At 43.0% G+C, this 14,115-nt stretch overlaps 1 protein-coding gene across 1 annotated transcript; it reads left to right on the forward strand.

The window, feature by feature from the left end:
- The first annotated feature begins 515 nt into the window (after positions 1–515).
- LOC115077739 (olfactory receptor 5B21-like) lies at positions 516–1,463 on the forward strand. The gene has a single exon (XM_029580027.1). It carries the CDS (start codon positions 516–518, stop codon positions 1,461–1,463), a length of 948 nt encoding a protein of 315 aa, XP_029435887.1.
- The last annotated feature ends 12,652 nt before the right edge of the window (positions 1,464–14,115 follow it).

Below are 14,115 nucleotides of genomic sequence, written 5' to 3' on the forward strand. Positions count from 1 at the left end.
ATGTTAGTAAGTCTTGGGGAGGGATTGGGATGGTAGTGGGGTTGTATTACAGTGAATTTTAATGCTTAGGGTGGTTTTTTATTTAAAAAAATTAAATGTGCCCCTCCCTCCGTACAAACCCAAAAAACTAATTTTCCTTGTAAATCGGGGAAAATCAGTTTCGGGGTTTGGGGTCCCCGACCCACGACGAATTAGGCAATTTCGTTGAAATTGCCTAATTCGTGATAAACGAACCACATCTCTACTTAGAATTAATTTTCAAAACATTTTCCCAAACAGATAGAATAGGATAAGATTTTAATAACACAAGAATTTATCTGAGCATTCTCCTCCCAATGCAATAAATGGTCAATGCCCCGCCAGTGAGTTTAATGTGACACCTGTTGAGGTGCAGATCAGTGACTTTTTTTTTCTGGCCACACATTGCAGCATCTGTAATGATCAATGATATCTGTACAAAACATATGTCATATCTAATTTATTCTTATATCCACAGGACAAGAAAAAAGGAACAAATGGACATTGAAAACATGACATTGGTGGCAGAATTTATAATTCTGGGACTTTTTGATAATCCCCAGCTGCAGGTTCCTCTCTACCTGGTCTTCCTAATCATCTACATTATCACCATTCTGGGGAACCTTGTGATTATTACAGTGATCTATGCTGACTCCCGCCTGCACACTCCAATGTACTTCTTTCTCTGTAGCCTGTCACTCACAGATATCTGCAGCACCTCCACTGTCATCCCAAAACTACTGGAGATCTTCCTCTCAGGGAATAAGACCATTTCCTATGCTGGGTGCATGGCGCAGCTGTATTTTTTCCTAGGTTTCAATGGCATTGAGGTGTTCCTTCTCACTGCTATGGCTTATGATCGCTATGCTGCAGTCTGCCACCCCTTACACTATTCAGTCATCATGAATCAGAGAGCCTGTGTCCTGCTGACAGCTGCTTCCTGGATCATTGGCTTTCTACCTGCTGAGACAATCACAGCTTCTGTCACCCGCCTTTCATTCTGTGGCTCTAACAAGGTCAATCATTTCTTCTGTGAGCTCATGCCACTGTTAAAGCTTTCCTGTACTGACACGGCTGGCCCTGAAACTATATTGTTTGTTGAAACTGCATTGTTATCAGTGCCTGCCTTCCTTGTGACTCTTATATCCTACACCTACATCATCTCAGCTATCCTGAGGATCCGCTCTGTGGAGGGGAAGCGTAAAGCCTTCTCCACCTGTTCCTCCCACCTCATTGTCATCTCCATATATTATCTGTCACTCTTTTCCATTTACATGAGCTCCAGCTCAACATATTCCCAGGAGCAGGGAAAAATCCTGTCTGTGGTCTACACAGCAGTCACCCCCATGCTGAACCCCATCATTTACAGTCTGAGGAACAAGGAGGTGAAAAATGCATTGAGGAAAGTCATAGGGAAGCTGCTTATGAGGCCACATGATGTATAAATCACAGCAGGTTATTAGAAGGAGGAGACTCCAGTTTCTAGAAAGGCTCAAGATGATGCTTCCTTTAAAGTTTCTGGTTCAATCCCTGGGTTGGATCTTCTACTCTCGTCAGCCAGTGCTGCGTATTAGCAGAATCAGCATTCACAGCCCCATGGGGGGGGGGGGGGGGGTGCACAGAAAGTTGTGGTCATTGCTCAAGACCGGTTTTAGGGACCAAGATTTTTGAGTTCCAGAAGGATCCCTGCTGCATGGTCTCTGGCTGAGATTCCAATGACCAGACTAAAGACATTGGGCTTGGTGGGGAAAGGAGAATAATGAAATAGGAGAAAAATTGCATCTTAGTTGTGAATGAAGGCTCCTGGTGCCAGATCCAACCCTGGTTCTGATTGGGCCCAAAAAGGAAAACAGAAAAGAACGCTCCAGTGCGACTCAGCACAACTCTTAGACAGCTGACTCAAGAAAAGATTCACAGATATACAAACTCTTCCAATAGGAGAGGGATCTTTCCTTCATCAAAAAATAATCTCACCGAGAACCCTGTGGAGGATCAAATCTCAATTTTGGGATCAGTAAAATTCCTTCCTCTTGGTATTCTCAGGCCTCTACCCACTCCATTATAGCATCAGTATTGTCAATACTACAGCACTGTGACATCATCACTGTGAGAGGCAGCCTAACGACACCACCAGTATGAAATACAGACTAACAAGACATCACCTTTGTGACACACAGCCCCAAGTGACATCACTTCTGTGAGATACAGACTAACATAACTCACTGCTGATAGATACAGTCCCATGTGATATCACAAGTAAGGGATACAGCTCAACATGACATAATTCCTGTGAGTTATAACCAATATTCCCATTGCATGGAAGACCACTAACTCCTTTTTTCCCATTAGTTGTGCCCAGCCCTTCTGTACTTTGAACTGTACTGGGCCACAATTCCCTTAAAGGATTTTGCAAGACCCACAAAATGGCTGGAGCGCACCTGGTAAGGAGAAAGATGTAAGTGGTATTTCATGTACCTAACAGGGGACATTAATTTCAACACAATTTTATATTTCTCTTGTGAGTAACAACCACATGTGACATCACACATAAATTAGCCTATTGTGACATCACTCCTTTGACTTAAAGCTCAGGGCACATTCTTAAGAGTCATTAACTATACAGAAAATATGACTCCAAAAGTCAAGTTGTTTCTGTGTGGAGCCAATCCATCAGGCTTGGGGTACCTTAAAATATCTCCTGTCTGCACATCTCATAAAATGATTCACTGCTTCCATCAGTGGGAGCACTGAGAGGAGAGGATCACCTTGCTAGTGGCTGAAAGGAATCAGTAAGTTTTTTCTTGGAACATTTTCTTTTTTAAAAGTACTGGGGCGAAGTTAACTATTTATGAATATTATTTTGTGTGTTTGTGTGTTTATGCTTTTAATAGTCAGTAAGGCAGCGAATAAACAGAAGTTAGACTGTATTTTTAAATAGTCAGTAAGGCAGCTAGTAAGCAGTAGATAGTGTGTTTATTTTTAATAAGTCTGTAAGGCAGCTAGTAAGCACAAGTTAGAGTGTTTGTGTATATTAAAAACAAACAAACAAAACAACAAAAGTAGCCAGAAGCTAGAAATAAGCTAGGAGCAGTGAATACCTAAGTAAAAAGGTTGAAACGTTCAGTTCAGTTACTCACCTTGGAAAGGTGTTGAGGTAGTGTGATTTGGTTTGAATAGGTACCAACATTTTAAATCAGTAAGTCTTGTGGGGTCGGTTGGGCAAGTCTTGGGGGGTCAAGAGGGTGGAGGGGTACAATTAATTAAATTTGAAGGGTAGAGTGGGTTTGAGTTTTTTGGTTTTTTTTTTTTACAACCCCCCCTTGCTTGGGAACAAGGCAGGGCCCACAGACTCAGGCTTCCTTGTCTGGTTCATGTGGCAGGCAGTGGTGGAAACATGCTACCAGCTCAGGTATCCAGAAAAGTTATCATGTTGTTTAAAATAAAAGCTGCGGCCATATTATACCAAAGATGGAGTATGGGTATGGACAAAGAAAATTGAAGGGACGACAGACAGAGGAGTAAGTGGCAGCTGCGAGCATTAATCTAACGGTCCAACCGATTCCCTCAAAGGTTTCTTGCTTTGGACGTATATTTTTAAAGTTTTTATTAATATTTTTTGCCTCTACAGCCAACTTCATTTCAAATTCTCTCTTTGCCTGTCTTATCAATGTTTCACAGTTAACTTGACAATGCTTATGCTATTTTCTTCAGATGGAACATTTTTCCAATTTTTGAAGGATGTTTTTTGGCTAAAATAGCCTCTTTCACCTCACCTTTTAACCATGCCAGTAATCATTTTGTCTTCCTTCCACCTTTCTTAATGTGTGCAATACATATAGACTGCACCTCTAGGATTGTATTTTTAAACAATGTCCATGCCTGTTGAACACTTTTAACCTTTGCAGCTGCACCTTTCAATTTTCTTCAATTTTCCTCATTTTATCAACTTTTCCCTTTTGAAAATTTAGGGGTAGATTTTCAAACCGCGCGAATTGGCGTACTTTTGCTGGCACATCAGGCGCAAACAAAAGTACGCGGGATTTTAGTAGATACGGCGTAGCCGCTAAAATCCTGGATCGGCGCGCGCAAGGCTATCGATTCCATATAGCCGGCGCGCGCCGAGCCGCGCAGCCTACCCCCGTTCCCTCCGAGTCCGCTCCGAAATCGGAGCGGCCTCGGAGGGAATTCCCTAACGCCCTCCCCTCACCTTCCCCTCCCTTCCTCTACCTAACCCACCCGCCCGGCCCTGTCTAAACCCCCCCCCTTACCTTTGTCGGGGGATTTACGCGCCGGGACGCGATCTGGGGGCGGGTCCGAAGGGCGTGGCCACGCCCCCGGAATGCCCCAGGCCGTAACCATGCCCCCGGAACGCTCCCGACATGCCCCGAAAACACCGCGCGGTTCGGGCCCGCCCCCGACACGCCCCCTCAGAAAACCCCGGGACTTACGCAAGTCCCGGGGCTCTGCGCGCGCCGGTAGGCCTATGTAAAATAGGCTCACTGGCGCGCAGGGCCCTGCTCGCCTAAATCCGCCCAGATTTGGGCGGATTTAGGCGAGCAGGGCTCTTAAAATCCGCCCCTTAGTGTTAGAGCTGTAGATTTACTCATTGTCCCCCATTGCCCCACCACTGTTTCCTCTCTCACCAAAACTTGTGTTCCACTAAGAATTAAACCTAAAATAGCTCCCTCTCTCATTGGTTCCTGAACCAATTGCTCCATGAAGCAGTCATTTATTACATCCAGGAACTTTATCTCTAGCAAGTCCTGATGTTACATTTACCCAGTCAATATTGAGGTAATTGGAATCTCCCATAATTATTGCACTGCCAAATTGGTTTGCTTCCCTGATTTCACATAGAGTTTCATCATCTGTCTGATTATTTCATCCAGATGGACGGTATTGTACTCCTGTCACTGTACTCTTACACAACACACATGGGATTTCTACCCATAAAGATTCTACTGAGCATTTAGTCTCTTGTATGATCTTTATCCTATTGGACTCTAAACCCTCCCAGACATAAAGTGCCACACCCCCACCATGTTGATCCTCCCTATCATTGCGATATAATTTGTACCCTGATATAGCACTGTCCCATTGGTTTTCCTCCTTCCACCAGGTCTCTGTGATGCCAATTATGTCAATCTCATCATTTGCTGCTAAACACTCTAATTCTCCCATCTTACTTCTTAGACTTCTGGCATTGGCATACAGACATTTCAAAGTGTATTTTTTGTTTGTATTAACAACTTGCTTTTCAGTTGTTAGGGATAATTTGGAAATCTTTAGCTCAGGTGACATTTTAAATATAGGCACATGGACTACATTTGCTTTTATTGGAACCTCTCTGTTGGGATTCCTTAACTCTCCTGTTTCATTAGTATCCTTCAAGGATACATTTCTCCGAACCATGCACTGCTGAATGACTGTCGGCTTTCCCCCTTGTTCTAGTTTAAAAGCTGCTCTATCTCCTTTTTGAAAATTAGTGCCAGCAGCTTGGTTCCACTCTGGTCAAGGTGAAGCCCATCCTTTCCCAAAGAGTTTCCCCAATTCCTTACAAAACTGAATCCCTCTTCCCTGTACTAGGGGTGTGCATTCGGATTGACCGCATTAGTAAAACGCTACTCATATTTTTTTTTAACTTAAAAAATTGATTCGACATAAACGATCAGATTTCCCACATATCCAACATAGATATGTTGGATATGTGGGAAATCGCGATTGTTGAGCCAAAATAAAAATATAAACCCCCTCACCCTCCTTAATCCCCCCCCCCCCCGACTTACCACAACTCCCTGGTGATGGAGCGAGGAGTGAGGACGCCATTTCTGCAATCCTTGGCGAGAAGCATGACGTCCTCACTCCTCGCTCGATCACCAGGGAGTTGTGGTAAGTCTGGGGGGGGGATTAAGGAGGGTGAGGGGGTTTAAATTTTTTTTTTGCACATATGTACATATACCCAACTCATTGAATTTTTTTTATGTCCATATTGACCGCAAGTGGGACCCCCTTTCGGACATAAGTAATATGAACATAAAATTTTGCTCTGCACATCCCTACCCTGTACCATTGTCTCATCCATGAATTGAAACTCTGGAGCTCTGCCTGCCTCTGGGGACCTGCGCATGGAACAGGGAGCATTTCAGAGAACTAGGGGTCACGAAATGAAACTCCAGGGAGGATGCCTCAGACCCAATGTCAGAAAATATTTCTTCATGGAGAGAGTAGTGGATGCATGGAATGACCTTCTGGAGGAGGTGGTAAAAACCAAAACAGTGAAAAAATTCAAAAGGGTATGGGATAAATACCCTGCAACCCTAAAGGCTAAAGGATGGAAATGAAAAAAACAAGTGCATGGAGTAACTTGATGGAGCAGTGGTTATTACCCTTAACCAATAAGCCTTGATATTGTTAATGCAACTCTATCATTGCTTTCTGCTTCAACGGCAGGGGGGGGAAAGGGGAATGGATTTTTTCAGCAAGTGAGGGCCCTGATGTTTATGATCTGGGGAAAAAATATGGGGGTAACTTTCTGATGCAGTGGTTACTATCCTTAACCAATAACACTGTTACTTTGATGCAACTCAAACATTGCTCTCTGTTCCAACAGCAAGACATAATAGGGAATTGGATTCAAACAGCAATCAATAAGGGCTAATATGGGTAACTGATAAGAATGTGGGGATACCCGGGAACTGGATTCAAACAGCAAATAACAAGGGCCCTGAGCCTGACTTTTATGGTCTTGAAAACATATAAGCATGGGATAACCTACATAGCACAGCACAAAGTACCATACGCTCACTGTGCAGACTGGATGGACCATTTGGTCCTTTTCTGCTGTCATTTCTATGTTTTTATATTTCTAAGTTTCTGTTTCTTCTTGAACAACTTGGCTATCATAGATATCTGCTCTTTAACCACCATTGTTCCAAAGTTGTATTCAATGCTTGTAACAAACAGCAATGAAATATCATTCAGTGGTGAATTTTGCAATTGTACTGTTATATATTGAGTATTGGTACAGAATTTATGCTTCTTGTTGTCATGGCTTATGATCGTTATGTTGCAATATGCATTCCTTTGCATTACACAGTCATCATGAATATAGAAACATATAGAAACATATAGAAATGACGGCAGAAGAAGACCAAATGGCCCATCCAGTCTGCCCAGCAAGCCTCCCTCATTTTTTTTCTCTCATACTTATCTGTTTCTCTTAGCTCTTGGTTCTAATTCCCTTCCACCCCCGCCATTAATGTAGAGAGCGGTGATGGAGCTGCATCCAAGTGAATTATCTAGCTTGATAAGTTAGAGGTAGTAGGGGTAGTAACCGCCGTAATAAGCAAGCTACACCCATGCTTATTTGTTTTTACCCAGATTATGTTATACAGCCCTTATTGGTTGTTTATCTTCTCCCCTGCCGTTGAAGCAGGGAGCTATGCTGGATATGCGTGAGGTATCAGTTTTTTTCTTCTCCCCTGCCGTTGAAGCAGAGAGCTATGCTGGATATGCATCGAAGGTGAAGTATCAGGCACATTTGGTATGGGGTAGTAACCGCCGTAACAAGCCAGCTACTCCCCGCTTTGTGAGTGTGAATCCTTTTTTCTTCTCCCCTGTCGTTGAAGTTATGCTGGATATGCGTGAAGTATCTGTTTTTCTTTTCCCCTGCCGTTGAAGCAGAGAGCTATGCTGGAAATTCGTGATGTATCAGTCTTTCTCCCATGCCGTTGAAGCAGAGAGCCATGCTGGATATGCGTCGAGAGTGAAGTATCAGGTACATTTGGTTTGGGGTAGTAACCGCCATAACAAGCCAGCTACTCCCCGCTTTGTGAGTGCGAACCCTTATTTCTTCTCCCCTGCCATTTAAGCAGAGAGCTCTGCTGGATGTGTGAAGTAACAGTTTTTCTTCTCCCCTGCTGTTGAAGCAGAGAACTATGCTGGATATGCATTGAAAGTGAAGTATAAGAATGGAGTGATCAAGCTAGTTGAAAGGCATCAGGAATAGAGGAAGGTGGAGGTAGTAATTTGGTCTGTGCTCTTCTGGCAGCTATCTCATGGGTAACAGGTTTAATAGAAGCATTGCCACATACTTTCATTATATCCAAGATATATTTCTTTCTAATTTTATCAGTGACTTTTACTGTGAACTCACAGCTCAGCAGAAACTTTCCTGGAGAGACATCACAATCATTGAAATTATGACTTTTGTAACAGGAGTGATTTCTGCCTTCACCTCATGTCTCCTATCATTGTCATCCTACATATTTATCATCTCCACCATCCTGAGGATCCATTCTACAGAGGGGAAGAGCAAGGCCTTCTCTACCTATTCCTCCCACCTTATAGTCATTTTCTGTTACATGGGACTATAATTGGAGTATATATGCAACCTGGGTCAAAGGAATCTATGAATCCAATGTGCTACCATCTCAATGTATACCGTCACTCTCCTAATCCCTTGGTTTTTAGCATGAGAAGCAAAGACTTTTTCAGATACATTTCTGAGGGGTTTTGAGCAGGATCAAAGTTTTCTATTGGTGCTGATCGATATATCGACAGAATTTAATACAGTCAATTATACTATGCTACTACATCATCTGTCTGAATTCAATACGTTGGGGTTATGAAAGACTGGTTTTACTCATTTCTTTCAAAGAGAAGTTTTCAGGTAACTATTTGGTATGGGAACTTAAAATGGGGGTTTCACAGGGATCTTCCCTGTCTGCTATCCTATTTAATATTTATATTGCATCGTTATGCCAGGTACTGGGAAAACTGGGGCTAGAATATCAGTTGTTCGCAGATGATATTCAATTTTGGTTCCCAATTTAGGATTTCCTGAAGGATGCATTTAAAATGTTAGCATCATATTTGTCAATAATAAATATATGGTTAAATCAAAATCAGTTAACATTGAACACCAGTAAGACCGAAATTATATTGTTGGCAAAATAGTGTTTGCATGATGCCAGCGTATTGAAGATGTCATTTGAAGGAACTGATCTTGTACTATCATCAGTTGTATGTACCTTGGGAGTCCAGCTAGACTGCAAATTAGCTATGAAAGATCACATGCATAAGCTGGTGAAAATCGGGTACTTAAAATTGCGTATATTGCGTTGATTAAAGCCATATTTGGGTTTTGATGATTTTAGGTTAGTTATACAAATGATGGTACTAAATAATGTTAACTAGAGATGTGAATCGTGTCCTCGATCGTCTTAACGATCGATTTTGGCTGGGAGGGGGAGGTAATCGTATTGTTGCCGTTTGGGTGTGTAAAGTATCGTGAAAATCGTTAAAATTGTGAGCCGGCACACTAAAACCCCCTAAAACCCACCCCCGACCCTTTAAATTAAATCCCCCCCCTCCCAAACCCCCCCCCCAAATGCTTTAAATTACCTGGGGATCCAGCGGCGGTCCGGAATGGCGGCGGTCCGAAACAGCCTCCTGCAATTGAATCGTGTTGTCTTCAGCCGGCGCCATTTTCCAAAATGGCGGCACAAAATGGCGGTGGCCATAAACCAACACAATTCGACTGCAGGAGGAGCGGGGGTCCGGAACCCTCGCTGAACGACCTCCTGCAGTCGATCTCCTGCCGGCGCCATTTTCCGTACGGAAAACGATTCGCGGCAAGAGATCGCTCCCGGACCCCCGCTGGACCCCCAGGAACTTTTGGCCAGCTTGAGGGGGCCTCCTGACCCCCCACAAGACTTGCCAAAAGTCCAGCGGGGGTCCGGAACGACCTCCTGCGTCGAATCGTGTTGGTCTATGGCCGCCGCCATTTTGCAAAATGGCGCCGGCTGAAGACTACACGATTTAGTGTGCCGGTTTTCCTGCTCTCCCCTTCCCCTTCCCTTAAACAGGTAATTTAAGGCATTTGGGGGGGGGTTTGGGAGGGTGGGGGATTTAATTTAAAGGGTCGTTGTGGGTTTTAGGGGGTTTTAGTGTGCCGTGTTTTAGTGTGCCGCTGGACCCCCAGGTAATTTAAGGCATTTGGGGGGGGGGGGGTTCGGGAGGGTGGGGGGATTTAATTTAAAGGGTCGGGGGTGGGTTTTAGTGCGTTTTAGTGTGCCGGTTTTCCTGCCCTCCCCCTTCCCCCGATTTACGATTTTTTGACAATAAATCGGGGGAATTGGTATTGTATCGTGGCCCTAACGATTTTTGACGATTTAAAATATATCGGACGATATTTTAAATCGTCAAAAAACGATTCACATCCCTAATGTTAACTATTGTAACTCACTTCTTCTAAGGTTACCAAAAAACATGATTAAATCAGTACAGTTGTTACAAAGTTCCATGGCCAGTGTACTTTGTGGAGTGAGGAGGTATGAACATATCATGCCTGTACTTAAGGACCTTCATTGATTGCCAGTATCTATTAGGATCTGTTTTAAAGTGTTAGTAGCAATACATAAGATACTCTATAAATTGGACAATAGATTGTTGAGATCCAGATTACAGTGGTATCTGCCATAAAGGGAACTATGGTCTGTGAACAAAGGTCTTTTAGTGACGGCCTCAGTGAAGGAAGCTAGCTTGACCATGGTGCATAAACAATTACAGTGGCAGGACCAGTACCCTGGAATTCAGTGCTGGAGGAGTTACAGCTAATGAGAGAACATAAGCTATTTAGGAAAACATTTAAAACTTGGCTTTCTAAGGAGGCTTATAATGATATCTAAAACTAAAGAGACGGGGCTGAAGAGTTAAACAGTAAGGGGACTTAGAGAGGAAGTTCAAGACTCACTTATTCCTGTTTTATATTATTTTGTATTGTTATTGTATTTTATTTATTTTAAAATTGTATTTATGTAAAATTTGTAAACCACCTAGATTGACAAAATGTGGTATAGAAAAAGAGAAAATTAATAAATGAAATAAACTTAAAACTGGCCCTGAAAAAAATCATAAGAAAAAAGTCAACAATTTTGATTAAGAAGCATTTTTGAAAGGTGCCTGTTTGACATTTGGAATCTAGTCAATCTCTAAGACTAAGACTTTTCTCCTTTCTGAACTGGCATTGCACAAATCCTTCTTAGAGAAAAATCCTAATATAAGGCACATGAAATATTTTATTTTTGACAATTTAGAAAAGAGAAATTGCTAATAAACACATTTTCTGGAAAGGCTGCCCGGTCTTGATTCAAGGTTTGTCATGATAACAAAGGTTCCTGGCCCAGGCTCAAGCCATATCCTTCCCTCATCCCCTTCTCCATCCACCTTAGTTCTAATACTATTGGTGAAAAGAAGATATATAGTGAGGAGGGAGAGTTGTGAGGGAGGGAAGGATGGAAAGTCCTGGTCCATGTGTACCTTTGAGCCATGCAGTTAGATCTTAGCTGCTGGTAGGTTTGGGAATGCAAAGGAACATGGAAGTAGGAGATTTAGAATGGGGCCTACAAAGAAAGTAGGATGAGTCTTGCTTGGACTCCTTATCAGGTGATGGCTGGCCAGCATGGGAAATGCGAAGATCATCCTACCTCTTCCCTTGGTTGGTCTGTAGCTTTCTGGTCATTTCCATTAAAAAATAACATGCACAATTTTGAAAATGAAAATGTATGTGCATTGCTTATTCCTCAACCTAACACTGTCATGTGAACAACTCCACTACAATGCAGGTAAAACTATGTGGGTAGTGGAACTATATTAGGATTTTTGCCACATTCAGGGTAGGCAATTTTTAGACAGCTGAATTCTGCAAGCAAAATCTTTCCTGCCACAGAAATCATTTGGGAATATTTAATAATGTTAGTATGTACTATGACCACCAAAACAGCTTAAAAAACCACCCTCTATAGTGCACCTTCAAAGGCAAAAATGAGGGGGAAATATTCTTAAAATGCTGAGCTAGTGTTTCTGGTGTAGTAAATGCTTGAGTTACAACCACTCTTTATTTAAGCTATAACCCAGTGAGTTAACCAAGTTAATTGGATTGTCATAAACTTTGTTGTATGTAGACACTCAAAAATTTTTGTGTTTTTCTATTTTTTGCAATTAAAAATGTCTCTCTTAAATAAACTAAGAACTTCTTGGCCCATATTTATTGAACATATCAGATTAAGTGCCCTCTTGAAACTGCTCCAGAGTTGAAAACAACAGTATCTTATGAGTTATAACGGCACCACAGTGCTCACAGAGCCTGGTTGGCAGTACATTGTTGGTGTTCAAAATAGCCGGACATTGACAGTGTTTTGACGTTCTGTCTGCTTCATGGGCTCAAGGTGGCAGCCATCATGAACAGCACGGTCAGCAGTTATAATCCGATTAACTTGGTGCACTCACTGGATTATAGCTTAAATAAAGAATGGTTATAACCCAAGCATTTACTGCACCAGACACATTATCTCACTCTATCTCAGCATTTAAGAATATTTCCCCCTCATTTTTGTCTTTTGAGGAATATTTATTAATGCACAAAAAACAAATATTTTCAGAGGAAAGAGTTTTAAGAACATAAGAACATGCCATGCTAGGTCAGACCAAGGGTCCATCAAAGTTTCCAACTTTCCAACAGTGGCCAATCCAGGCCATAAGAACCTGGCAAGTACCCAAAAACTAAGTCTATTCCATGTTACTGTTGCTAGTAATAGCAGTGGCTATTTTCTAAGTCAACTTAATTAATAGCAGGTAATGGACTTCTCCTCCAAGAACCTATCCAATCCTTTTTTAAACACAGCTATACTAACTGAACTAACTACATCCTCTGGCAACAAATTCTAGAGTTTAATTGTGCGTTGAGTGAAAAAGAACTTTCTCCGATTAGTTTTAAATGTGCCACATGCTAACTTCATGGAGTGCCCCCTAGTCTTTCTACTATCTGAAAGAGTAAATAACCGATTCACAACTACCCATTCTAGACCTCTCATGATCTTAAATACCACTATCATATCCCCCCTCAGCTGTCTCTTCTCCAAGCTGAAAAGTCCTAACCTCTTTAGTCTTTCCTCATAGGGGAGCTGTTCCATTCCCCTTATCATTTTGGTAGCCCTTCTCTGTACCTTCTCCATCACAATTATATCTTTGTTGAGATGCGGCAACCAGAATTGTACACAGTATTCAAGGTGCGGTCTCACCATGGAGCGATACAGAGGCATTATGACATTTTCCGTTTTATTAATCATTCCTTTTCTAATAATTCATTCTAGAACAAATGATTATGGTGAGAGACTCCAAGGCAGTAGAGTGAAGAACAACATCATGAAATACCTCTTTCTTAGAAAGGATGGAGGAATCATGAAATTGTTATGTTCAGGCTTGTGAACCCTTGGGCCGACGGGAGGATGGTATACCTTGGAGGAAGATCCTTAGGTTTTCCTGTCGGGTGGTGAGGAAGGAACCAAAGATGTGACCAGTGAACCCTCGGCACTGCAGACAGGCGTGACTATGAAAGTGGATGAAGAGTCGTGACGTCGAGGAGCAGGGGTGTGTCTTCACAACTGGAGGTCCGCGGTCCCCCCAGGAGGAGCCTATAGGGACCCAGACCCCTGGGACTTAGGTGGACCTTTGAAAGGTCAAGGAGCAATCGTACGGTGCAAGGGCTGACTGGAGCTTCACCCCTGGAAGCCCGCTGTCTCCCCCGGAGGAGCCCGTAGGGACCCGGAACGCTGGGACTTAGGTGGGCCCTTGGAGATGATACTCAGGAGGAGGTCCAAGTTCAAGTGCCAGAGGGTCGCCGCTTACCAGTCCAAGGTCACACACCAAAGGATCACCACTTGCCAGTCCGAAGTCAATACCAGGAATCACCGCTAGCCGATCCAGTCAAAACCAGGAATCACCGCTAGCCGATCCGAAGTCAATACCAGGAATCCAAGACAAACTGGAACAAGGAATCAAGGTGGTGGAACTCACCGAAGCAAGCAGAGTCAAACAACTCTCACAGGAGACATTGCCAAGTCAAGGAATGGTCAGAGGAAGTTTCCTTTTATACTTCCTCTGGCCCTTCAGCTGGATAGGAATCAGCTGAAGGCAATTAAAGGGATGAGGTCCCTTTAAATCTAGTGAAGAGGCGTGGCCTCACGCCTAAGGATGGCAGCAGCCATCTTGGATCCAGGCCACGGAGGAGAGCAGTAGTGGCCACGAGGGAGGAGC

This window comes from Rhinatrema bivittatum, chromosome 16 (genome assembly GCF_901001135.1).
Source record: "Rhinatrema bivittatum chromosome 16, aRhiBiv1.1, whole genome shotgun sequence".
NCBI lineage: Eukaryota > Metazoa > Chordata > Amphibia > Gymnophiona > Rhinatrematidae > Rhinatrema > Rhinatrema bivittatum.